The 27,992-nt window shown below is 45.2% G+C and overlaps 2 protein-coding genes across 3 annotated transcripts in view; one reads left to right on the top strand and one right to left on the bottom strand.

Annotated features, from left to right (window-relative positions):
* Window positions 1-156: 156 nt before the first annotated feature.
* LOC308112665 (ubiquitin-conjugating enzyme E2 L3) lies at window positions 157-23,273 on the bottom strand. Its single transcript, XM_080468360.1, has 4 exons — window positions 23,226-23,273; window positions 11,794-11,889; window positions 11,521-11,707; window positions 157-4,633 (listed from the first exon to the last, which is right to left on the bottom strand). The coding sequence occupies exons 1-4, from the start codon at window positions 23,250-23,252 to the stop codon at window positions 4,479-4,481; spliced, it is 465 nt and encodes a 154-aa protein (XP_080324486.1). The 5' UTR covers window positions 23,253-23,273; the 3' UTR covers window positions 157-4,478.
* A 1,146-nt stretch (window positions 23,274-24,419) lies between these two features.
* The window catches only part of pias2 (protein inhibitor of activated STAT, 2), a 36,122-nt gene continuing 32,549 nt past the window's right edge, over window positions 24,420-27,992 (top strand). For both annotated transcript variants that reach the window (XR_013935499.1, XM_080468344.1), the window contains exon 1: window positions 24,420-24,468. The gene's annotated coding sequence lies outside the window, so the exon portion shown is untranslated. The remainder of the gene's footprint in view (window positions 24,469-27,992) is intronic.

Below are 27,992 nucleotides of genomic sequence, written 5' to 3'. Positions count from 1 at the left end.
GGATCCTTCATTCAAACTTTATTCTGAAATGTTTGGACTTTTTCCCTCAAAGTTTCATCTTCATTTGAAACATTTTGACTTTATTTACAAATTTTATTTATTTTACAAAGCAAATCTTCATAAATCATCTTTACATTTTTTCCTTCTTTTCTAAAATTGTCCAGATTTGACTAAAGTGAAGTTCAGTTCCTGAAGTAAACTCATTTTACTTTCTTCTCAAAATTAGAAAACTTCTTAAGTGATTTCATTTTTACAATTTTGCCATTTTTTCCTCAATATTTTGACTTCACTGTAAAAAAAACGTTTTCAATGAACTTTAAACTTTACTCCAAACTTGTTAGTCTTCACTTTGTTTCCTTTATTTTCCAAACCCGCACCCGTTTCTCTCCTGCTGATTTGTAACTATTATTAAACTCATGTTTTTCGTCAAGATTTTAAGTCTCTTCACAAAAATGTATTTTGGTCAAAATGTGGCCTGTTTTAGGTCCCTGATATTCTGACGTAGCTCCACCTCCGGACATCGTCACTTAAAACAATTCAGACTTTTCTAATATTGATAGTCAAATGAAAAAAAGATGAATTAAAATCAATATTTCATGCTCATTTTTCACAAGTTCATACTTTATCCATCAACATTCTGCCTGGAATCAGACATTTTAGTGTTTTTGTTTAAAAATAAAAATTCAAACTTTAGTCCTCAAAAAAAAAAAATCGAATTATTTGCGTTGACTTTTATGAGTACAACTGGAAGTTTTATTCATTCTCACATTAAAGGTAAAACTTAAAACCAGTTTTACCTTTAATGTAAGAAGTGCTTCATTTTGACAAAACCCAAACTGCATCCAGTCGGTCCTTTTTCCAGGACCAGCAGCTTCTTCCTCTTTCACTCCAACGTCCAGCAGGAGGCACTGTGCATTCTTCCTGGCAGACGTTCACTTCCTCTTCAGAAGACTGACTGGATGTCAGAGACACGGTGTCACTTCATCTGGCTTCTAGTTGTTATTACACATCGGGAGATAAAAGTTCTTGATCTGTTGTTGGACTGACAACGTCCCGTCACTTCAGCATCGAGTTCGTCTTCGTCCAACAAGAGGAAGAAGTGGTTCCTCTAGTCACTCTAGAATCTAGTTTGAAGGAAAAACTAAAACTCTGGGTTCTTCCTCATGTTGGACTAAGGACATCCCCTCACTATCGTCTGGTTTGTCTTCGCCCAACAAAAAGAGACAAACCCTTGCTTCTTCCTGTTCTGGACTTTCATTTAGTTTTTAAAAGACAGACTAGATACTAGAGAGAAACCTTCTTCCTGGTGTTGGACTGAGGACATCCTGTCCACTTCCGTGTCTGGTCGGCTTCGTCCAGCAGGAAGAGACAAAGCTTGGGTCATTCTAGAACAAAGTCTGTCCTCTGGACCAGGAGACGCTGCCCCGGACTTGTTGGACCAGGCATCTAGTAAGTCCACTTCTTCACCTTCAGGTCTTCTCAGAGACTTGTCCAAATTCACAGAACCTTCCTTTGACCCTTTATCTCAACCTGTGTCCTGATGATGTGACCAGACCAGCGGGTGGACTACCAGGTAGACCAGCAGAAGGACCAGCAGGTGGACTACCAGGTAGACCAGCAGGTGAACTATCAGGTAGACCAACAGGAGGACCAGCAAGAGGACTACCAGGTGGTCCGGCAGGAGGATGAGCAGGTGGACTACCAGGTAGACCAGCAGGAGGACTACCAGGTTGACCAGCAGGAGGACCAGCAGGAGGACTACCAGGTAGACCACCAGTTAGACCAGCAGGAAGTCTTCCAGGTGGTCCAGCAGAAGGACTACCAGTTAGACCAGCAGGTGGACCACCAGGTAGACCAGCAGGAGGCCCAGCAGGCGTTCTTCCAGGTAGACCAGCGGGTGGACGACATGGAGGACCAGCAAGGTTGTCCAGCAGGGGGACTACCAGGAGGACCAGCAGGTGGACTACCAGGAGGACCAGCAAGGTGGTCCAACAGGTGGACTACCAGGAAGAACAGCAGGAGGACCAGCAAGTGGACTACCAGGTAGACCAGCAGGAGGACCAACAGGTGGACTACCAGGAAGACCAGCAAGAGGACCAGTAAGTGGACTACCAGGTAGACCAGCAGGTGGACTACCAGGCGGACCAGACTGGAGGACCAGCAAGTGGACTACCAGGTAGACCAGCAGGTGGACTACCAGACGGACCAGACTGGAGGACCAGCAGGTGAACTACCAGGAGGACCAGACTGGAGGACCAGCAGGTGAACTACCAGGTGGACTACCGGGAAGACCAGACTGGAGGAACAGCAAGTGGACTACCAGGTGGACCAGACTGGAGGACCAGCAGGTGGACTACCAGGAGGACCAAACTGGAGGACCAGCAGGTGAACTACCAGGGGGACTACCAGGAGGACCAGCAGGTGGACTACCAGGAGGACCAGACTGGAGGACCAGCAAGTGGACTACCAGGTAGACCAGCAGGTGGACTACCAGACGGACCAGACTGGAGGACCAGCAGGTGAACTACCAGGAGGACCAGACTGGAGGACCAGCAGGTGAACTACCAGGTGGACTACCGGGAAGACCAGACTGGAGGAACAGCAAGTGGACTACCAGGTGGACCAGACTGGAGGACCAGCAGGTGGACTACCAGGAGGACCAAACTGGAGGACCAGCAGGTGAACTACCAGGGGGACTACCAGGAGGACCAGCAGGTGGACTACCAGGAGGACCAGACTGGAGGACCAGCAGGACCGGGGTCAGCACACAGGTGTGCAGCAGACAGACAGTGAGGCCAAATGGTCAGCCATCTTTATTATGAAACAATATTGGGACCAGATCGAAGAGCTGTTACATAGTGGGTTGGTTGGACCCCTGCAGTCCCCCCCCCCCCCCCCCCCCCCAAGTGCACTTCCCAACTGAAGCCAGGCTTCATTCCAGCAGAGTGCCTCCCCCCTCCTCACGCCCCCTGCAGATGGATGGTGGGCTCAAACTGGAGACGGGCGACCATCCCACCAACACTTCAGGGCCAATCACAACGGCCGGGGTCTTTAAAGGCGCAGAGCATCAGGTGAGGAGTCACTGCAGCGTCTAGTCTGTAAGGAAACTGCTCCACATTGAGGCTAATGTAGGTGCAGCTGGACTCATCCTGCTGTCTCGTCTTCCATAGTCCACAAGGAGCCTCACTCTAGTATCCAGTCTGCCCTCAATCCAACACTGAACCAAAACATGTCTGATGTTTAATCCCGTCTACATGCCACACTAACGTCTAGTTTTCCATTAGACAATCCATTTAACTAATAGCTTCCCAGACTGCGGAGAGACTAGTTTGAGCATCTAGTCTGCCTTCATTCCAGCAATAAAGTGAAAATATAATGGAAAAACTTCCTGTTTAATCTAATCTTGTTGCTCTGAGGACAGAGCTGATTCTCTATCATGGAAAGACTTGATGCTAGAGTCGAAAATGGACTAGATGTTGACCTGAACAGGGACTAGTCACTATAGCAGCCAGTCTGTCCACACTAAAAGCCAACCTGTAGTCCATCTTTAATCAGAGGAACGGAAGTCTCTCCTGCTTTGGCTCTAGCATCTAGTCGCATACCTGAAGCTGTAGCTTCTATTGTTGGATCAAGACACACTGGTGACTTCAGTCTTTACAACTTCAGTATCTAGTCTGTCAACAATCCAACAACCAAACGGCTTTTTCTCACCTCTTTTGTATATGCCCTCTTCTTGTCAGAGTGAGGACAGACTCCACCCCTCAGACTCGACACTTCAGTGACTCATTGTAGCATCATGCTAGCGGCTAAGCTGTGTGGACTCAACTTTGACATTTTCTGAATTTGGTGATGAAAATTGGACAAATTGCACCTTGAAACCGAGGAAATAAATACCAGCCATGTGTCAGTCAGCTGGGGTAGAAGAGGCCTGAGGGGGCAGAAACTGTGGGGGGAGGGGGGCACTAATTAGACTGACGTGTGGAGTGTTTGGACGTGGGTTCTTCTAGAATTTGGTGACACTGGGTGGGGGGCACTGGGGGCCGTTTCACCCAGTTACAGTGCAAATCTCTACAAGCAGAGGAGACGAGTTGGGGGGGGTCCAGGTCCTAGCTACAGTGTCTGGCCTCTGTTTTCAGGAGGTTTGAATGATGGAGGAAAGAAAAAACCTTGAGACTTAAGACGATTACATGGAGGGAGGAATAGAAAGTGAACACAGAACATCTTCATTTCTGCTTTTTCCACTTTAAGAAAGAGTAGAAAGTTAACAATGGTTTGAGATTTATGGCAGAGGAGGGGAGGAGGCCGTCTGATCCACAGAGTCCTGGATAAGGTGGGGGGTGCCTGGATCAGCTGGGCGACTCCACGGCTGCAAGGGCGAAGAAGAGGAGGGGGGGAGTGAGATGAGAGTGGGAGTAGAGAGAGAAAGGGGAGATGAGTATGGGGGGGGTCAGAGAGAGGGCTACAAGCTGGCCAGGTGATCAGTCCATTGGCCGCTTTTCTCCGTGTTTCTTCGTAAACTCTTCTGCATTCTTCAAGAATTTTTTACGGTCCTTTGAGTATTCCTCTGCTAGGTCGGCCCTCAGGGGGTGCTCCGGCTGGGGGTCGTTCACCAGGGCAATGAGCGACTGAATTACTGCAACACACACACAAACACACACAAAGACATTTAGGGAGAAGCCCTGGGTCCTGGGGGAAACCCTGCTCTATCTAGTACTGAGTCATCACATGTTACAACGTCTACACAGGAGTTTATCTGGTCAGCCAGCAGAGGGCGCTCTAAGCATTCACCATGTTGACCTGCAAGGGTTGCCACCGCACAAGTCTAGTGTTGATTTGCTCTAAAAAAAACAAAACCAAAAAAAACAGGTTTCCGTGGCTCTACAGGGAGGAAGACAAACAAAGCTGTGAAGATCAGATATTATTCAGCTTGACTCACTTTCACTTGCTTCCACTTTGATTTCAGAGGATAGACACACGGTTCTTCACACACAGAGCTTCAAAATGGTCATTGGATTTCACTTCTATAGAGCTTTTCCCCACAGTGCTTTACATTGTTGATCACGTTCACCCATTGACACACATTCACACAGCAGGAGGTGCCACCATGCGGAGCTCTGTCTGTCCACTGGGAGCAGTGTGGGGTTCAGTGTCTTGCTCAAGGACACTTCAACATGTGGACAGATAGGAACTTGAACCGCGAAAGTTCCAATTGACAGACGAGCGCTCTACCCACTGAGCTGCTCAAAAGGCCTCCACTGTGGATTCTTCAGGATGCAGTGAATCTTTCTGCTTGTGGTTGTTTGCTCTGGTGACTGGGGACTTTGTTTGCTGTAATAAATGCTGAGGTGTGGATCACAGTATCTCTAGGTGTGAATCACAGTATCTCTAGGTGTGAATCACAGTATCTCTAGGTGTGGATCACAGTATCTCTAGGTGTGGATCACAGTATCTCTAGGTGTGGATCACAGTATCTCTAGGTGTGGATCACAGTATCTCTAGGTGTGGATCACAGTATCTCTAGGTGTGAATCACAGTATCTCTAGGTGTGAATCACAGTATCTCTAGGTGGAGAGCACAGTATCTCTAGGTGTGGATCACAGTATCTCTAGGTGTGGATCACAGTATCTCTAGGTGTGGATCACAGTATCTCTAGGTGGAGACCACAGTATCTCTAGGTGTGGATCACAGTATCTCTAGGTGTGGATCACAGTATCTCTAGGTGGAGACCACAGTATCTCTAGGTGTGGATCACAGTATCTCTAGGTGTGAATCACAGTATCTCTAGGTGTGAATCACAGTATCTCTAGGTGGAGAGCACAGTATCTCTAGGTGTGGATCACAGTATCTCTAGGTGTGGATCACAGTATCTCTAGGTGTGGATCACAGTATCTCTAGGTGGAGACCACAGTATCTCTAGGTGTGGATCACAGTATCTCTAGGTGTGGATCACAGTATCTCTAGGTGGAGACCACAGTATCTCTAGGTGTGCATCACAGTATCTCTAGGTGTGGATCACAGTATCTCTAGGTGTGGATCACAGTATCTCTAGGTGGAGACCACAGTATCTCTAGATGTGGATCACAGTATCTCTAGGTGGAGACCACAGTATCTCTAGGTGTGAATCACAGTATCTCTAGGTGGAGATCACAGTATCTCTAGGTGGAGATCACAGTATCTCTAGGTGGAGATCACAGTATCTCTAGGTGTGAATCACAGTATCTCTAGGTGGAGACCACAGTATCTCTAGGTGTGGATCACAGTATCTCTAGGTGTGAATCACAGTATCTCTAGGTGTGGATCACAGTATCTCTAGGTGTGGATCACAGTATCTCTAGATGTGGATCACAGTATCTCTAGGTGGAGACCACAGTATCTCTAGGTGTGGATCACAGTATCTCTAGGTGTGGATCACAGTATCTCTAGGTGGAGTCCACAGTATCTCTAGGTGGAGAGCAAAGTATCTCTAGGTGTGGATTACAGTATCTCTAGGTGGAGACCACAGTATCTCTAGGTGTGGATCACAGTATCTCTAGGTGGAGAGCACAGTATCTCTAGGTGTGAATCACAGTATCTCTAGGTGAAAACCACAGTATCTCCAGGTGTGGATCACAGTATCTCTAGGTGGAGATCACAGTATCTCTAGGTGTGGATCACAGTATCTCTAGGTGGAAACCACAGTATCTCTAGGTGGAGAGCACAGTATCTCTAGGTGGAGACCACAATATCTCTAGGTGTGGATCACAGTATCTCTAGGTGGAGATCACAGTATCTCTAGGTGGAGATCACAGTATCTCTAGGTGGAAACCACAGTATCTCTAGGTGGAGAGCACAGTATCTCTAGGTGGAGACCACAATATCTCTAGGTGTGGATCACAGTATCTCTAGGTGGAGATCACAGTATACTCTAGGTGGAGATCACAGTATCTCTAGGTGGAAACCACAGTATCTCTAGGTGTGGATCACAGTATCTCTAGGTGGAGCCCACAGTATCTCTAGGTGGAGATCACAGTATCTCTAGGTGGAGACCACAGTATCTCTAGGTGGAGACCACAGTATCTCTAGGTGGAGGCCACAGTATCTCTAGGTGTGAATCACAGTATCTCTAGGTGGAGATCACAGTATCTCTAGGTGGAGATCACAGTATCTCTAGGTGTGGATCACAGTATCTCTAGGTGTGGATCACAGTATCTCTAGGTGGAGATCACAGTATCTCTAGGTGGAGATCACAGTATCTCTAGGTGTGAATCACAGTATCTCTAGGTGGAGATAACAGCATCTCTAGGTGGAGATCACAGTATCTCTAGGTGTGGATCACAGCATCTCTAGGTGGAGATCACAGTATCTCTAGGTGGAGATCACAGTATCTCTAGGTGGAGATCACAGTATCTCTAGGTGTGGATCACAGTATCTCTAGGTGGAAACCACAGTATCTCTAGGTGTGATTCACAGTATCTCTAGGTGGAGACCACAGTATCTCTAGGTGTGAATCACAGTATCTCTAGGTGGAGGCCACAGTATCTCTAGGTGGAGATCACAGTATCTCTAGGTGGAGATCACAGTATCTCTAGGTGGAGATCACAGTATCTCTAGGTGTGAATCACAGTATCTCTAGGTGGAGATCACAGTATCTCTAGGTGGAGATCACAGTATCTCTAGGTGTGGATCACAGTATCTCTAGGTGTGAATCACAGTATCTCTAGGTGGAGACCACAGTATCTCTAGGTGGAGACCACAGTATCTCTAGGTGTGAATCACAGTATCTCTAGGTGTGAATCACAGTATCTCTAGGTGTGAATCACAGTATCTCTAGGTGTGGATCACAGTATCTCTAGGTGTGGATCACAGTATCTCTAGGTGTGGATCACAGTATCTCTAGGTGGAGACCACAGTATCTCTAGGTGTGGATCACAGTATCTCTAGGTGTGGATCACAGTATCTCTAGGTGGAGTCCACAGTATCTCTAGGTGGAGAGCACAGTATCTCTAGGTGGAGAGCACAGTATCTATAGGTGTGGATTACAGTATCTCTAGGTGTGGATTACAGTATCTCTAGGTGGAGAGCACAGTATCTCTAGGTGTGGATCACAGTATCTCTAGGTGGAGAGCACAGTATCTCTAGGTGTGAATCACAGTATCTCTAGGTGGAAACCACAGTATCTCCAGGTGTGGATCACAGTATCTCTAGGTGGAGATCACAGTATCTCTAGGTGTGGATCACAGTATCTCTAGGTGGAGTCCACAGTATCTCTAGGTGGAGAGCACAGTATCTCTAGGTGGAGAGCACAGTATCTCTAGGTGGAGAGCACAGTATCTCTAGGTGGAGAGCACAGTATCTCTAGGTGTGGATTACAATATCTCTAGGTGGAGAGCACAGTATCTCTAGGTGTGGATCACAGTATCTCTAGGTGGAGAGCACAGTATCTCTAGGTGTGAATCACAGTATCTCTAGGTGGAAACCACAGTATCTCCAGGTGTGGATCACAGTATCTCTAGGTGGAGATCACAGTATCTCTAGGTGTGGATCACAGTATCTCTAGGTGGAAACCACAGTATCTCTAGGTGGAGAGCACAGTATCTCTAGGTGGAGAGCACAGTATCTCTAGGTGTGGATCACAGTATCTCTAGGTGTGGATCACAGTATCTCTAGGTGGAGACCACAGTATCTCTAGGTGGAGACCACAGTATCTCTAGGTGGAGACCACAGTATCTCTAGGTGTGGATCACAGTATCTCTAGGTGGAGATCACAGTATCTCTAGGTGTGGATCACAGTATCTCTAGGTGTGGATCACAGTATCTCTAGGTGTGGATCACAGTATCTCTAGGTGGAGATCACAGTATCTCTAGGTGTGGATCACAGTATCTCTAGGTGTGGATCACAGTATCTCTAGGTGTGGATCACAGTATCTCTAGGTGTGGATCACAGTATCTCTAGGTGTGGATCACAGTATCTCTAGGTGTGGATCACAGTATCTCTAGGTGGAAACCACAGTATCTCTAGGTGGAGACCACAGTATCTCTAGGTGGAGATCACAGTATCTCTAGGTGGAGATCACAGTATCTCTAGGTGGAGATCACAGTATCTCTAGGTGGAGATCACAGTATCTCTAGGTGTGGATCACAGTATCTCTAGGTGTGGATCACAGTATCTCTAGGTGTGGATCACAGTATCTCTAGGTGTGGATCACAGTATCTCTAGGTGGAGAGCACAGTATCTCTAGGTGGAGATCACAGTATCTCTAGGTGGAGATCACAGTATCTCTAGGTGGAGATCACAGTATCTCTAGGTGTGGATCACAGTATCTCTAGGTGGAGATCACAGTATCTCTAGGTGTGGATCACAGTATCTCTAGGTGTGGATCACAGTATCTCTAGGTGGAGACCACAGTATCTCTAGGTGGAGATCACAGTATCTCTAGGTGGAGATCACAGTATCTCTAGGTGGAGATCACAGTATCTCTAGGTGTGGATCACAGTATCTCTAGGTGTGGATCACAGTATCTCTAGGTGGAGACCACAGTATCTCTAGGTGTGGATCACAGTATCTCTAGGTGGAGATCACAGTATCTCTAGGTGGAGACCAAAGTGACGTTTGTGCTTTACGAGCCAGAGGAGCACTTCAGCATGGACTTTGATTGTTGATCCAAGCTGGAGGCAGCCATAAAGAGAAACCCAGCGCAGAGTCATTTTCTAGAAAAGTGGGTCAGCTGGAAGCTCCTCAGCACAGGGTGAATGAGGAAAACACTAAATAGAATCAAGCAGGTGAAACAGACTCATGAGCCGGGTTTAGATTCAGTACTCCAATACTGTGACTTGCTGTGAGTCGTTCTGCCAAGTCAGCATGGAGAAGCACATGAAGCCAGTTTGCAGTCCACAGTACACAGAAAGCAGAATTGTACTGCAGCTCGTTCACTGGACACGAGCATATCCAGAGTGAATACAGTGCAGGGCAGAGCGCACCGAGGTTCATACTGGACGCTATGTAACGCTATGGAACCTGTGAGTGAGGTCTGTTCCACACAGACCTCACTCACAGTGAGACACTCCCTAGTAGATGATTGACCTGATGTGTCCGAGAGGAGAAGTACAGTCCGTTTAACTACAGCACCGTCACTATAGAGAGAAATATGCTCATTGTCATTATGGCCTGTATACATGGAGGGGAAATATTATACAGGCAGCGACTGAATTTCACTGCAGGATGGCAGGAATCGCACCTATTTTCTTCAATTCTTGCAAATCTGTCTTTAATAGTGCAAATTTTTCACACACAGCTGTGTGTGTGTGTGTTTTTGTGTGTGTGAGTGTGTGTGTGCGTTGTCCGCCTGCTGCAGAAAAGCTCTCCTCAAGAGATCACCCTGTAAGCGCTGTATACAAGCGTCCTTAACTTCACATTTAGTGGCAGGATCTAACAACACCTGTAGGTTTGGTTAGATTATTTCTTCTTTTTTTTTGTTTTTTTTAAGAAAAAACAAGTTTTAAACATGGCTTCCATGGTGGGGCGGCAGACAGGTGAGCGAGCGTGAGGAGGGAGAGTTCAGCAGGTCACCACCAAGTGCTGTCAGCTCCTGCAGTTCAGACTAGAGCACATAAAGCAGCATGTGATGGCTACTATAGTAAGACGAGTTCAGGAAGACAGAAACATCACTTCAGGGGAAATGCTGGAGAAACAGAGGCTCAGAACAGGACAGACACCAGTGGGAGGAGGGTCATTTCAGAGCTCGGCCCTCCTCAAGAGCTGGTTAACAGCTGTTATCAAGTGGAAGGCCGTAGCTAAGGGGGGTGGAGGGGGCTACACCCACCTCAGGAGGAGACTAGAAAGACTAGAGCATGGAGAGAAGAAGAGACTAGAAAGACTAGAGCATGGAGAGAAGAAGAGACTAGAAAGACTAGAGCATGGAGAGAAGAGGGGACTAGAAAGACTAGAGCATGGAGAGAAGAAGAGACTAGAAAGACGAGAACAAGGAGAAAAGAGACTAGAAAGACTAGAGCTGAACACAGAGCTGCTGCAGGCTGCAACCTATGAGCCACAGGTGGTGTATTGTTGTGATCGGTCATGATCGGAGCACCACTAGTGATGTCTGATATGTAGAGGACGTAACACGCTGTCGTCCCTCCATTATCCATTTGAAATCAGGACTTCCTTTGTTTTCCAGCATTGTCACTGGTCCTGCTATTTCTGTGTTGACTGTTCATCTACACCTTCCTCCTTCATGAGGACCTCCAGTCACTAACGTCTAGTCTGTCTTATATCCCAGACCGCAGAGAACTGTGTGCGTACCTTAGCATGCTAGCTGCTGCTAACGCAGCTGGATAATCTGGTCAGCAGGTCATTGATTAATCTGTACTTTCACTTTCAATTTTCACCTTTGGTTTACATTTTCCTCTGATCATCGGTGTGTCTTTGAAATTTAAGATCTGGTTTTCTGATTGAGTATCAGACTTTTTGTTGTTGACCAGGTCAGAAGACATTTTTCTTTGCTTTCATTAGCATTAGAAGAAGTTTCATGAAGTTGGACCCACCTTGGTCAGTTTTGGTGGCAGGCTTCCAGTTCTCGGCGCTGATCACAGGCAAGCAGACCTGGCCCTTCTCGTCGATGTTGGGGTGATAGATCTTTGTTTTGAATGTGATCTTGGGAGGCTTGAAGGGGTACTCGGTGGGGAAAATGATTTCGATCCTGAAAGCACCTTTGTCATAAGGAGGGTTGTCCTGAAAGCGAGAGGCGGGAGTCAGTGGAGCAGAGCAGGACTTGCTCTACAGACCAAGAGACAAGCCATCAGGTTTCTACTACTTACAGGAACAATGAGCCCTTGCCATGACAATAGGTTCGATTCTTCAACTTGAATGTTTCTGAAGTTTTTCATTCCAGACTTACGAATTTCTTCAAGTTCCTGAGAAAACAAACAAAATAAAGGAGGTCACATTTTGAGCCAAAAAGTATACAAAACTTTACCTGGTCGCTTACTAAGCATTCCTTGAATCTCGTCAGGCCATTCTTAACAGAAACATCCCACTTTGTAAGTTTGCATAGACAAAAGGCACAATAGGAATCTTTTGATGTATAGAAATGTGCTGAATGCTCAAGGTGACTCCACATTGGTATTGGTGTGCAGACCAACACCAAAAACTTTAGCTTCGGGTTGCCTTCACACATGAGCTACTTGTACAAAGTATTGGCGTGATGTAGTGTCACGTTTTGGTATCGATACCGATACCACCATGTAGTTCGATACTTTTCCAAATAAAAAGGACACAAAAAATGTCATTAGCTACAGCCTGTCTTAAGTAGGACCAATGTCTTTAAATGGTTTGTTACTATGCAGTAATCTTAATAACATTAAATGGCTAAAATCAAATATTTTCGTATTATATTCTTTTATATTATTTATTATATTTATAATACTAATATTTATAAGTTTACTTTTTTTCCAGAACTATTTTTTCATGGGTATATAAGTTATTACCTGTGGTTCTTTGAACTACTTATGCAGGTCTGGGTGTTTGTCCTTCATGTGTTCGTAGTGTTTCCAGCCTTGACCAGACGTGTTCTCTAACACTGTTTACACAGTGGAGCCTCAGTGTTGATGGAGACACCGGGCTCGTTTGTTCTCAGTGACGAGTTCTTCATAGAGCACTTCTAGTACCTGTTCTTTCTACAAGTTGTGGACTCTGTCTCTCTTGAATGCATAATTGAACATTAATTAACCATTGGAATTGCTATAACTAATGATAAGAGTGATTGCACATCTAATGAAACTCGACGCTTCCCCCACAGAGAGACCGACTCTCCTCGGTGCAAATTACAACACAGTGACGCTCCGTGGCGACGGGGAGGAGAAAAAAAAAAGATACCGTACCAGCCGGGCCCAGTATAGTATCATTTTAAAGGCGTCAGTACCGCGATACCAATACAGTAATGGTTTACCAAACAACCCAAGCCAGATATCTGTATTGTTATTACGCGCTGCGTGATTCTGATGAGCACTTGTCCCGACGGTTGGCTGACATGTGGTCTTCAGCCTTACAGCCAGAGTTGTTTATGGACTGTTGTGTGACCCCAAACAGCTGGAGATTATGTTCCGACATTGTCACAAGATTCACTACCAGCTTTTCACTTTACTGCACAGTCGGGCCACTGACCCAAGCTCCCCACAACCACCAGAAACACCAAGAAAATGACGGCACCATAGCAGATTCCAAGGGGGGTAAAATGATGGGCCAGGAGAACATTCCTAATATATTTGTTTCCTGAATGTAAATGCTACTAGACCATTGGCTCCATCCTCTGTCTGCTTCATTTATGTGCTGAAGACACAGGCAGCGTACATAGCCAATGTACGTTCATTCTTATATACTGTGTAACGGTAGTTCTCACTTCGGACACTGTGGAGATCTTGTGCAGTAATTTTTATGAAACCATATAAGATTACTGATTAGTCCAAAAGAAAGTCAAACTTGTCTGGTCACAACAGATATTAGAAGAAATCAACATAATGAAGCAAATTATTAACGTAGAAGTAAAGTAATTATGCTGGATAGGTATCAACAAAGGTATTCAGAAAACCTGAGGAAATAGACTAATAATAGCTGTGGACAAAAACATGCATTAATGCATCTTTAGATATAATTACAGACCGTGCTGTGAAACGGTGTCTGCCCTCTTCTCAAATTCTTATTGTTTGGATTATTTCCCCCACTTAAATATTTAAGAGCATCAAGCTAATTTAAATATGAGACAAAGATACGCAATGTAAACACAAAATGAAGTTTTTAAATGATGATGATGATGGCCCTGCGTGAAGATCATTGCCCTCCTTGATAAATCATCAATTAACTTGGCTTATCACATTTTCTGGGAAGCTGAGTTCAATTTCACTGACCACACCCAAATCTGGTCACCTCCAGACCTGTTAAACCAAGAACTCACTTCAATAGAACCCGTGTAACAAAATGAAAGATCTGGAACAGCTGCAACACAATGTTGTGCTCCAAAGAAACTCAGGAACAGATGAGAAAGAAAGTCATTGCTCTCCATCAGTCTGGAAAGGTTCCAAAGACCTTTGAGAAGCTTTAGGCCTCCAGTGAACCACAGCGAGCGATTACTCACAAATGGAGAAATCATGGAACAGTGGAGAACCTCTGCAGGAGTGGCCAGCCAACCAAAACTACCCAAGAACCCAGCGACGACTCGTCCAGGAGGTCACCAAGGAACCAGGACAACTCCTAAACTACCAAAGAACCCAGCGACGACTCGTCCAGGAGGTCACCAAGGAACCAGGACAACTCGTAAACTACCCAAGAACCCAGCGACGACTCGTCCAGGAGGTCACCAAGGAACCAGGACAACATCTAAACTACCCAAGAACCCAGCGACGACTTGTCCAGGAGGTCACCAAGGAACCAGAACAACTCGTAAACTACCCAAGAACCCAGCGACGACTCGTCCAGGAGGTCACCAAGGAACCAGGACAACATCTAAACTACCCAAGAACCCAGCGACGACTCGTCCAGGAGGTCACCAAGGAACCAGGACAACATCTAAACTACCCAAGAACCTAGCGACGACTCGTCCAGGAGGTCACCAAGGAACCAGGACAACATCTAAACTACCCAAGAACCCAGCGACGACTCGTCCAGGAGGTCACCAAGGAACCAGGACAACATCTAAACTACCCAAGAACCCAGCGACGACTCGTCCAGGAGGTCACCAAGGAACCAGGACAACATCTAAACTACCCAAGAACCCAGCGACGACTCATCCAGGAAGTCACCAAGGAACTAGGACAATATCTAAACTACCCAAGAACCCAGCGACGACTCGTCCAGGAGGTCACCAAGGAACCAGGACAACATCTAAACTACCCAAGAACCCAGCGACGACTCGTCCAGGAGGTCACCAAGGAACCAGGACAGCATCTAAAGAAAGGCAGGCCTCCCTGGCCTCAGTTAAGGTCAGAGTTTATGACTCAACAATAAGGAAGAAACTGGGCAAAGATGGCCTCCACGGCAGAGTTCCAGGTGAAAGCCACTGCTGACCAAAAGGAACATAAAGGCAAGCAAACATCTGAATGATCCCCAAGACTTTAAGACAAAAGTTGAAATCTTTGGAGGGTGTGTGTCATGTTACATCTGGCGTAAAAGTACCACAGCATTTCATCAGACCAACAATCAAACATGGTGGTGGTGGTGTGAATGGTCCGGGGCTTTGCTGCTTCAGGACGTGGACCACTTGCTGTGACTGGTGGAACCACAAATTCTGCTCCACCAGAGAATCCTGGAGGAGAATGTTCTGCCATCAGTTCGTCAGCTCAAGCTGAAGCACACTTGGGTTCTGCAGCAGTACATCGATCCAAAACACCCAGCATGTCGGCCTCTGAAGGACTTCAAAAACCAAATGAAGGTTTTGGAGCTGCCTTGTCAAAGTCTGGACTTGTCCATTTATATTGTCCCATGAATTAAGATCGTATCATCTCAAGAAGTTCTGCATTATCAGTCGGCAGTTTTCTGCTGCATTCCTTCCTGCTTTGGCTGCTGTAACAGTGTTGCTTGTCCTGTGTTTGAATTCTTCATATTGTTGGAGAATATTCATCTGCTCCTCAATAGTAAAGTAAGCTGCTCTACAAGATTTGTGATTGGTCAGACACTGCAAACTCCGCCCCTTTGACATCATCGAACAATGATCCTAAAGGGAAAACGCTGGGTTGAACGAGTAAGTTGTTAACCTGCTTAACATTAACGACGATCAGGATCATGTTGGGCTGGGCGATTTGCCCTAAAAGAAAATATAATTTTTTTAAGAAAAAATTCAAGTTTTGATTTTTCTTCTAAATGCACTTAAAAATGACTACAGACTAGGGCTGGTCAAAAAAATCTATTTAATCTATTTATCGAATTTGTAGCATAAATTGATTTTCATTTTGCAAATTCGAGTCCCCCCCCCCTCTAGTTTTTCGGCATTTGTCACATTCTGTTCTACCAATCCTTGTGCTTTTCTGTTGTTGCTTAAACCTTTTTTTTTTTTTTTTAATAATTATTTTTAATTGACGCAAATCCACCACCACAAGTCTCCACCTTCACAACAGTCCAAGACTGAGTCTGGTACTCGCCGGCTCCTCCTCCAGTAGGGGCGGGGCTCGGTGGAACAGACTGAACACAGGCAGAATTTTTGCTGCTAAAGTCAGTTTAAGTAGCAGCAGCTCCATTCCACTGCATGGTTTAAGGCAACAAGCCTCTGAACGTCATTTGGATGGCTGATCTTTGAATAAATAGTGCCCACCTTGCTGAAAGCTGTCCAACTTATGTGTAGAGTAGAACTTCGGACAAGGGACCCGGTAAGAGCAGACAAATAGTTGAGCACGGAGAGGTTTTAACTTTTAACACACAAGTGGTCAGCCTCCAGCCAGTGATCAGCCTCCAGCCAGTGGTCAGCCTCCAGCCAGTGATCAGCCTCCAGCCAGTGATCAGCCTCCAGCCAGTGGTCAGCCTCCAGCCAGTGGTCAGCCTCCAGCCAGTGGTCAGCCTCCAGCCAGTGGTCAGCCTCCAGCCAGTGGCGCTGTGCTGAAGTTTACTTCAGTCAAACAAAAGGCCCGTGAACCAAAACCGGCCGCAGAAAACTCCAATCAGCCCCAGAAACCACCAAGCGAGTGGTTATATAGGACTTTTTTTTTTTTTTTTTTTACATTTCACTGTATTTTTCAGCAGAATGTTTCATTAAAATTGACTATGTTGAGATTGTGTAATTCTTTTGTACCAATTGTGTGATCTTGCCAAATTCATCCCGTAAACTGTGAATCACAACAAAGAAACACTTCCAAGTCCAAATTCAAATGTTATTATAGCTTTATTTTACCAGTCCAGCCACTCAAGATGAAACTGGACTGTATGTGCAGTGATCGCAAAATATGTCGGACAGCCGGTCATTACCGATAAAAATGCCCTTGGTCTGATTAATATCCTCTTAAAACTGGTCTCATGTCCGAATTTTTCATTTATCACTCTGAAAAAGCCAAGATTTACCTTCCAGTCTTTCATATTGATGGACGACATGTCACATGACTAGGCTGTGATTTCCGGTTCCTGTGTGGCGTTTTTCCAAACAACTTGTGAGTTATTTGATGTCATACGGTGGTGGTGAGGGCTTTTATCAAATTCAGAAAAACATTACATTTATTTTATAGAACAAAAAAATAGTGTCATTCATAGACATCTTTAATATTTTTCTATATTTGTATGTTCATGCAGTGTTTTCTGTTTCTGGAAAAAAAAATTTTTTTCACATTATAACTGTTTCAGAGTCATTTATGAATTCTAGTCAGATATGTTGTTTACTGCTGAAGTATTTAGCGTTTATTATTGTCCAGTAAAACTTTTTGGCATTTTTGCGATCCTTGTATGTGACTTCTGAAGTTACATTTTATATATATCTTTGTACATATTATATTCAAGTACACTGCTCAATAAAACTAAAAGAACACTAAAATAACCTTCTAGATCTCAATTAATAAAATATCTCAGTTGAAAGTCTTTATTCAATATATAGTACAGTGCGTTGAGAACAAAACAACCTAAAAATTATCAATGTAAATCAAACTATTATCCCATGGAGGTCTGGATTTGGAATCCTATCAAAATAAAAGTGGAGAATGACATGGCAGGCTGATCCAACGTCAGGTAAGATTCCTCCAGACAAGTCAAAATGAGGCTCTGTAGAGTGTGTGGCCTCCACCTGCCTGTAGGACCTCCCTACAACACCTGGGCATGCTTCTGATGAGGTGGCGGACGTTCTCCTGAGGGACGTTCTCCTGAGGGACGTTCTCCTGCGAGACGTTCTCCTGAGGGATGGCTCAAAGCATCAGTCAACCCCTCGACCGTCTGTGGTCAACATGTGGTTGGTGGATGGAACCAGACATGATGTCCAGATGTGGTCAGTTGGATTGAGGTCTGGGGAACGGGCAGGCCAGTCCAGAGCATCAATACCTTCATCATGGAAGAAGTGTTGACACACTTCAGCCACATGAGGCCTGGCATTGTCCTGCATCAGAAGGAACCCAGGAACCACTGCACCAGCATCTGGTCTCACACTGGGTCTGAGGATCTCATCCCCGTACCTAATGGCAGTCAGGGTACCTCTGGCTAGCACATGGAGGGCTGTGGGCTTCCAAAGAAATGCCTCCCCACACTATAACTGACCCACCGCCAAACCGCTCATGCTGGAGGATGTTGCTGCAGCAGAACGTTCTCCCATGTTCTCCAGACTCTGTCACATGTGCTCATCAGTGAAGAGCACAGGGCGCCAATGGCAAAACTGCCAATATTGCTTTTCTCTGGCTAATGCCAATGGGCCTGCAGGGTGTTGGGCTGTAAGAACAGCTTCCCCTTGTGGACGTGGGCCCTCATAGCACCCCGGTGAACTCTGTTTCTGACAGTTTGAGCAGAAACATCACATTAGTGGCCTGCTGGAGGTCATGTTGCAGAGCTCTCACAGGGCTCCTCCTGTTCCTTCTTGCAGAAAAGGAGGAGGTAGCAAGTACTCCTCCCAGACCAAACCAGAGATATGATCTCTCCAGAGTCCTGGGCTCACCTCGGTCCTCCTCCCAGACCAAACCAGAGATATGATCTCTCCAGAGTCCTGGGCTCACCTCGGTCCTCCTCCCAGACCAAACCAGAGATATGATCTCTCCAGAGTCCTGGGCTCACCTCGGTCCTCCTCCCAGACCAAACCAGAGATATGATCTCTCCAGAGTCCTGGGCCCACCTCGGTCCTCCTCCCAGACCAAACCAGAGATATGATCTCTCCAGAGTCCTGGGCCCACCTCGGTCCTCCTCCCAGACCAAACCAGAGATATGATCTCTCCAGAGTCCTGGGCCCACCTCGGTCCTCCTCCCAGACCAAACCAGAGATATGATCTCTCCAGAGTCCTAGGCTCACCTCGGTCCTCCTCCCAGACCAAACCAGAGATATGATCTCTCCAGAGTCCTAGGCTCACCTCGGTCCTCCTCCCAGACCAAACCAGAGATATGATCTCTCCAGAGTCCTGGGCTCACCTCGGTCCTCCTCCCAGACCAAACCAGAGATATGATCTCTCCAGAGTCCTGGGCTCACCTCGGTCCTCCTCCCAGACCAAACCAGAGATATGATCTCTCCAGAGTCCTGGGCTCACCTCGGTCCTCCTCCCAGACCAAACCAGAGATATGATCTCTCCAGAGTCCTGGGCTCACCTCGGTCCTCCTCCCAGACCAAACCAGAGATATGATCTCTCCAGAGTCCTGGGCCCACCTCGGTCCTCCTCCCAGACCAAACCAGAGATATGATCTCTCCAGAGTCCTGGGCCCACCTCGGTCCTCCTCCCAGACCAAACCAGAGATATGATCTCTCCAGAGTCCTGGGCCCACCTCGGTCCTCCTCCCAGACCAAACCAGAGATATGATCTCTCCAGAGTCCTGGGCTCACCTCGGTCCTCCTCCCAGACCAAACCAGAGATATGATCTCTCCAGAGTCCTGGGCTCACCTCGGTCCTCCTCCCAGACCAAACCAGAGATACGATCTCTCCAGAGTCCTGGGCTCACCTCGGTCCTCCTCCCAGACCAAACCAGAGATACGATCTCTCCAGAGTCCTAGGCTCACCTCGGTCCTCCTCCCAGACCAAACCAGAGATACGATCTCTCCAGAGTCCTAGGCTCACCTCGGTCCTCCTCCCAGACCAAACCAGAGAGATGATCTCTCCAGAGTCCTGGGCTCACCTCGGTCCTCCTCCCAGACCAAACCAGAGATATGATCTCTCCAGAGTCCTGGGCCCACCTCGGTCCTCCTCCCAGACCAAACCAGAGATATGATCTCTCCAGAGTCCTGGGCCCACCTCGGTCCTCCTCCCAGACCAAACCAGAGATATGATCTCTCCAGAGTCCTGGGCCCACCTCGGTCCTCCTCCCAGACCAAACCAGAGATACGATCTCTCCAGAGTCCTGGGCCCACCTCGGTCCTCCTCCCAGACCAAACCAGAGATATGATCTCTCCAGAGTCCTGGGTCCACCTCGGTCAACCTCTCAGTTGGACCTGCCTGGTAGACTTCTAAAGGGAGGCCACCAGGGGGCGTCCTAATCAGACATTGGCGTGCCATCCAAGCGTCTTCTGCACTCTGAGGCCCTGACCCGTTGGATTCGATCTCGTTCACACGGCAGTCTGATAAAGGTCGCCATCAAAATGTAATGTGAATGATCACGCAAAAAAAAAAAATCGCATACCAGCAAAAAATCGGAATTGAGCATCAAGACCTGCAGCTTGAACAGAGTCTAAGTGTCCTGCTGATCATCCACAGACTTATCATTCTTCTGAAGACTGTATAAAAAATAAAGATTATCTCAGCGTCTCATTAATAATCAGATACTAATGTTCAGTGGTGTATTGATCCTGGAGAAGTGGGTATCTGCTCAATGTTGGCTTCTTTAAAAAAAACAGCTCAGAAACACTATTTTTTAGAAACAGTGGCCGTAAGTCGACTATATCGTGGAAATCCCTCCAGAATATTTACTCATCGTCACATATTCTTGGTGTAATTTAGTGGTTAGCAATACTTTGTAATGACCCTCCCTACTCTGCATCTGATTGCCTCGTAATCCTTCATGCTGCAGGTAAACAAAGACATCAACCAATCAAATTAGAGAATGCAGCGAGTACTAGCCAATCAGAAGCAGAGTAGGGCGGGTCCAATCAGATGCAGCACATTAGTTCGAGTCAAGATACATGCTACATGCTAAGAATCTTCTTGGCTCACACACCAGCGATGCTAAGAATCTTCGTGGCTCACACACCAGCGATGCTACATGCTAAAGACCTGCAGGGCTCACACACCAGCGATGCTACATGCTAAAGAGCTCTGTGGTTCACACACCAGCGATGCTACATGCTAAAGAGCTGCAGGGCTCACACACCAGCGATGCTACATGCTAAAGAGCTCTGTGGTTCACACACCAGCGATGCTACATGCTAAAGAGCTCTGTGGCTCACACACCAGCAATGCTACATGCTAAAGAGCTCTGTGGCTCACACACCAGCGATGCTACATGCTAAAGAGCTGCAGGGCTCACACACCAGCGATGCTACATGCTAAAGAGCTCTGTGGTTCACACACCAGCGATGCTACATGCTAAAGAGCTCTGTGGTTCACACACCAGCAATGCTACATGCTGAAGAGCTCTGTGGCTCACACACCAGCGATGCTACATGCTAAAGAGCTGCGGGGCTCACACACCAGCAATGCTACATGCTAAAGAGCTGCGGGGCTCACACACCAGCGATGCTACATGCTAAAGAGCTGCGGGGCTCACACACCAGCGAAGTGACATGCTACACATGAATAAAGAATGACTGATACACTCAACTGCGAGCTGAGTGAGTAGCGGCACACCGGAGTGCATAGACGCCACACAACACCTCGCACAACCTAGTGGACACACTGCACCTGCCGCCGACATTTTCCTATCACAAGAGTGAAGGAGGAGGAAGAGGAGCAGGATTAACCAGCGGTGAGTACAGCGCACTCAGTGGTGTGGAGAGGAATTACATGAAACCAGGTGAACCGTTTGCCTGACTCATAGAACTAGTTTCTGTCTCAATGTTCTTGGAATAAACTTATATGAGTTTAGGTTATAGAATATGATTACTAAAATCAGTCTGCATTCTGGAATCTGTCAATGTTAGAGAGCGTGTCAGAGTTTTGAGAACCGGCCAGATTTCCAGAATTTGTACGTTTCTAGAATGAGAAGTTCTACAATGTGTCAGTTCATATACAGCAGTGGTTCTCAACCTTTTTGGGGTCCTGGACCCCCTGCATATTTAAGATCAACCCTGTAGATGTCAGTAAAAGTTGTTTTTATAGCAGATGTTTCAGCTGATGTTACCATTATTACTATCATCATTGTTATTATAGTAGTAGTAGTCAAGGTGGCTGTAGTAATAATTGAAGCCTGGGACTATAAAAACTTTTGTTGAGGGTCACATTAAAAAGCTCTCTTGAAAAAAGCAAGTGTAAAACCAGCTATCTAATTATTTGCACACAGAGAGAAAGAGACAGAACTACAGGGAGAGATTTACAGTTCACTGAATCCTCCACTCTTCTTGTTGCAGTATTATCAGACAGCAGCAGTTGCTTAAAGATGCATTTACACATCAGCACGATGAGTTCCTGCCACATTACTGACATTCTTAATGTGACCTAATGCATCTGAAGATAGTTCTGAAATGGGCCTGACATTCCTGGTCAGTCTTTTTGGCCCCAATGAATCTTCAAGAAGATCAAGAATCACCGGTAAAGTGTGTAACTGAGCGTGTGGATTAGTAGTGATGTGTGTTGATGTGTTCTACAGAGTGACAGCATCCGCTCCCTGCAGCATCCTCCTCTCTGATAGAGAACAGATGAGAAGCATCCTGCTGCCTGGAGTTGAGCTCAGAGATAAACTGATAGTCGGGCTCAACTTGCTCAGAAGCACAGCTCTCTGACGGGTCCGTGTGTGGACTGCATGCGTTCCTCACACTGGGCCACCTGAGGATTTGTTTGGTCTGCACCTTCAACAAAGATTGAAAAAACCCCAAGTGAAACTGAAAGCGAGTACTTGGCGTCCAGACAGAGAACTCCTGTTAGCAACACGCTTCCAGCAGGCTCACAGACCTGGCTCAATGTGCTTCAAACACACCGAACTGTCTGTACCGTCCGTCCCACCGGAAACTGGCGCTGCAGTGAGACCAGAACCCGCTTCGGGGATCGGCCAGAAGCAGGTCGGGGATCGGCCCTCCTCGCTGCCTCGCCAGCGGGGATGTGAAGGATAACTGGCTAGCCGATTAGCAGCCGCCTTCTGTCGGGGAAATCTTCACGCAGCCGCCGTTAATCCTACCAGCTCGCTACACAGCCTCCTGTTCTCCGTGTCGGTGGGAAAGAAACCCAATCCGGACTCCTCCCCGTGTCCGGGGGGGCTCCTGTGTGCTCTCCGGGAGGCTGTGTCGGGACTCCGGCCTAATTCGCCGGTCGCTTCGCCGTCTAACGGAAACAACAGCTCAGCTCGGCGGACAGCAGTGACCTCTCCGCGGAGTGTACGGCCGCGCGGGCCGCACGGTTCTTTCCCCGCGCCACCACAACGCCCAGCACCCGCTAAAACTGTCAAGTCGCCGCCCGCCCGCCCCGACGCGTGTGTATACGGCAGGAAAAACGAGAAAATAACGGGACCGGAGATTTACCTTGGCCAGCCTTCTGCTCGCCGCCATCTTGAAACTACTGTGTGTTCCCAGAATTCACCGCGCGGGGAATATGGGCCCGGTCCCGGGGTTCGACCCAGAGCGGCCATTACTGTTTACCACAGAACCATCAAAATCTACCAGCTTTCACCCAAAAAAAAAAAAAAAAGCCTTACAACTTTCCAGAAATCACACAGAAAACCACGCAAACATTTATCTTAGCCTGTTTAATCCCCTCACGGGGAATTTGGGGTTCCATCAAATTTCACCAAAAGACTGCCTCACAAAATCACACAAGATCCTCAAACTTTCATCCACAAAAGCAGTGCGGCCCATCTCTCAAATCCCTAAACTTTCACTAAAAAGCCCCTCAATTTCCGAAACTTTACCAAAAGCTGGTGACGTCCCTAAACTTCTACCAAAAATCCCCCCAAATGACTAAACCTTCACCCCTCCCCCACATCTCTCTCGTTCTGTCAATACTGTCTATATTACAATATTTATTAACCTGACTGAATCCCCCCCTCTCTCTTTCTCTCTCTCTCTCTTTTTTCTGTCTGTCTGTCTGTCTGTCTGTCTGTCTGTCTGTCTGTCTGTCTGTCTGTCTGTCTCTCCTCCCTGCCTCCTTCTTCTACTTAATATACATACATATCATGTAAATTTGTCAGTGAGAATAAATGTAAGACTTTAATCTAAATAAAGACTTTTTGAGATGTAATGTAATATTTTAAATGTGCATTATTTTAATGTAAACTAGAAAATTCCAGAGGAAGTTTTGTGTGCCTGCTACTCCGCTGATCTCAGCGTCTCCATGGCAACAGACACTGATCTCCTTTCATCTCCTCCATGAGGTGCCTCTCCCATCCACTTTGCATGGGACAATTCTTCGCTGTTTTTTTTTAATTTATTTGGAAATTGTTAGCTGAATAGTTAACAAAAGTCATAGTAACGAATTCCTGAACCTTCCGCATGCTTTGATGTGCATTTTGTGTCCATGTTGCCAACGGTGCGGGACAAGTCACACGGCAAATCAACGGCAGAAAAAAAATTATTATAAAATCAATGGCCACCTAGGATAGTAATCTTTGCGCCTTGCCACTGTTTCAGGCACAATAATAGAAACTTTCTTTAAAGGCGTTATTGTGACGTCATGGCGCACGCAGCCTTGACGCTGCGTCACCCGGAAGGGGTCTCGCTGGGCGGGCATGAGCGAAACTCCAAGATGGCGGAGGATTGGGAGTTTCAGGTAAGCTAGAAGATAACCATAGCTATTTAATCCCATTTCTTCAAAATTACAACATATAATACAGATTCACAATGATTAAACTGGGTAATATCTGATGATGTGAGCTGAGAAGTGGAACAAGAGTTGCCAGTTGGAATACGCGTAAATAAATCCATCGCTTATCCTTCAGTGTTTAGACCCAGTGCTAACAGTTTCTGACGAGCTACTCGCTAACAGGTCTGAAACAACAAGATATGTACTCTGGTATTCTTCTTATCAACGTAATCTGTCACTGCACGTGGATATGCGTGTGGTTGCACCTATGAAGGACCCTGAAAGTGAATAATTAAGATTTATATGAAAGACTCGATTAGCACAGCGCTAATATCGCGAGAATACAGAGTCGAGTTAACGCGAGATGAAAAATAAATAACTTGATGAAGAACTCTCTCTGTTTGTCAAATGTTCAACAACGTACTGCTGGTTTGATTAACTATGGTTTCCGAGTTTGCATGTCGTGAATTAGATATCAAAGTAACTGAATTTTGTTTTCGTTTGAGTCCGAGCGTCCTCGTGCTAGCTTTAAAACATACAAGGGAATACATTGTTGATCCAGTCATAGTGAAGTCTGACAGCTGTGGTAAAACACAGCGAGCAGGGAGGCGTTTTAACATTTCTTTATTTTGCATCAAGTCACAATTTGTTGTGTTTTTTTGCTCCATGTCGATTATAATGTGCATAAACTGGTCAGACCTGATCTGGATTTATAACTCAGAGAATTAAGTTTAAAGCTCTTTTATTTTGAAGGCTCCTGGTTTTGTGTGTGGGTGAGAGTAAATGTGTCAGCCCGTTTGGTTTTATAATGTGATGTTAGAGATTGGACAGCCATTGATCTATATATTCTTTATAAATAAGATTGGAAACTTTTGGCTTACATGTGTGTTTTTGTAATATCACATTGTGCTGGCTACAATGGCGCGTGCACAGATCATAGCGATCCACCATGCTGCGTCATTTTAACGTCTTTCTGCTGCAACACACCTGAATAAGTCATTGTTAAATTCTGCAAATCCTTATAAATTAGGCCTGACTGATATGGATTTTTTTGGGCTGATACCGATTCCAATATTAGGGAATAAGAAACTCAGATAACTGGTATATCTGCCGGCTAAATCTCTGCATTTTTAGTTTATTTTAAGAAAAGACGAAATACGTGACTATGACTTGAGTATCATTCCAAACACTTGTTAGAAAGATGTAAAATGAAGAGAGAACATGTTACTATTTTCAGATACTTTTATTCGAAGTTGTGTAGAAGAAGCAGCATATGAACAATTTCAACATAAAGTAAATCAAAAACATGATGTGCAACAAGATAGTGAACCTCTGGTAAATGTATAATCATGCAAAGTCTATTTCAATGAAGATATTTACAAATGCATAAAGAATAGAAGCTGCTGTAGGGATGAAGTTGCCCTCACACTGTTTTCCGTTGTAGACCCACTGACAAACCCCACAGCATCAGTCCCTCCTCACTGCGATCCACCAAGTCATATGATGGCTCTGTCGCCTTTTTCACAGATAATATATGAAGTAAAAGGCAAACAGCATGTTGCTCCACTCCAGAAAAATGCTCTGTTCGTCTTCAACGTTTTAACCTTCAAAATCACAGACTTTTGGCAGAAACTGTTTTACAGTTAAAAACCACAATATGCTGTCTTGATAGTCTGCCTACAAATTTCTGAAAAATGTTTTTCATTGTATAGCTCCCACTGTACTGCAAATAGGGAATAATTATTTCAATTCAGGCTTTAAAAACTGCAGTAATAAAACCACTTCTTAAGAAGCCTAACCTGGATGCTTCAGCAATAAGTAACTACAGGCCCATATCAAATCGTATTTTTTTGATAAAAATCTTCTAAAGTGTTTTTTAATAAAAGAAATTTCAACATGATTTACAGTGTGATGATGCAAAACAATGTTTTTAATCCATTATAGTCTGGATTTTGACCATATGGGGTTCCTCAAGGGTTAATTCTGGGGCCACCTTTATTCATTATCGACATGCTGCCCCTTGCTCAGATGATGGAGTACCACAGCATCTCCTATCGTACTTATGCAGATGACACGCAACTTTATATTTCAGTGTCATCACATGACTACAGTCCTTTACTTTCACTAAGTGTTTTCATCAAATCAAGAGGATGTGCCAGGATTTTCTCCAGCTCAGTCCAGACAAGACAGAAAGGTCAAAAGTCAGTGTTCACTTTGACCTCATGTCATTGAAAGCTAAAAATCCAGCCAGAACTCTTGGAGTGATTATTGACTCAGACCTGAACTTTAACAAGCATTAAAGCTGTTACTGCACCTGCCTGTTAGCACCTGAACCACAGAGCCAGAATCAAGGAGGCACAGAAAACTTGTTCATGTTTCATTTCCAGGAGGTGAGATATCAGTGTTTCTTCAGGTCTTAACAACAAATCAGTCAGGCAGCTTCAGCTCATCCACAATGTCTTTACAAACACCAAGAACCTGGACCACAGCATCCCGGTCCTCCAAACACTCTACTGGCTTCCTGTCACTCAACACAGACACTCTAAAGTCTTCCTGCTGCTCCACGGAGACCTGAAGGGTCTTGGACCAAAATATGTACAAGATTTCTTGGTTTTCTATCAAGTGGTCCGGAACCCTCAGGTGGTTTGGTACAGATGTACTGTGTGTTCCCACAGGTTGGAAACTATGGAGGACTGAATGTGCCAAAATGAAACAAATAATTACACCAATAGATAATTGATGTGTCATTAATTTATTAAAATACCAATTAATTTTATGTAAAAAACATATAGAATTGTTTCACTATTTAATTATTTCATTGCCTAAATGTGCCGAAATTAATGGCGTATTTTATATAGATGTTTTTTACATAAAATTAATTGATATTGTAATAAATTGATTAAGCAATTAATGGCATATTTATATATATTTAATTCCCATTTTAATTGATTAATGACGCATTTAATTATTCAATGGTGTATTTATTTATGGGATTTTGGCACATTTAGACCATGAAGTTAATTAAATAGTGAAATTATATGAAAGTATATGTTTTTTACATAAATTAAATTGGTATTTTAATTAATGACATGTTTATATATTTAATTCTAATTTTGATTAATTGATGTCACATTTCATTAATTATATAATGGTGTATTTATTTATTTAATTTTCTCATATTCAGTCCTCCATAGAAAACATAATTGTTCACTGCAGCTTTCTCAGGACTTTAATACATTACCCCTTTTAATCACTAATTCTTTCACAGTTCTAAATACTTTTTTTTGGCCTAATCTAAATTCCTTACTATTTATTACCTTTGCCAACTAGAGTTGGGCGACCAACGAAAGTTGGCTGACAAGGTCATGTTTACGTCTGCGGGTATTTATTTAGTTATTTAATTTATTTATTGGTTCATATGTGTGTATTTTATCAACTTTTTTGCAAAAAGTATTAAACTGAATTGCATGAAATTTTCAGAGATGATTTGT

Source organism: Lipophrys pholis (genome assembly GCF_963383615.2).
Source record: "Lipophrys pholis genome assembly, chromosome: 7".
In the NCBI taxonomy this organism is placed as follows: Eukaryota; Metazoa; Chordata; class Actinopteri; order Blenniiformes; family Blenniidae; genus Lipophrys; species Lipophrys pholis.
This window is presented reverse-complemented; position numbering and strand designations above follow the sequence as displayed.

Coding starts and splice junctions, on each gene's coding strand:
- LOC308112665 (XM_080468360.1), bottom strand. CDS start 23,252: ATGGCGGCGAGCAGAAGGCTGGCCAAG. Junction 11,890..23,225: donor CGAGCAGAAGGCTGGCCAAG/GTAAATCTCCGG, acceptor TTGTTTTCTCAG/GAACTTGAAGAAATTCGTAA. Junction 11,708..11,793: donor GGCAAGGGCTCATTGTTCCT/GTAAGTAGTAGA, acceptor TCTCGCTTTCAG/GACAACCCTCCTTATGACAA.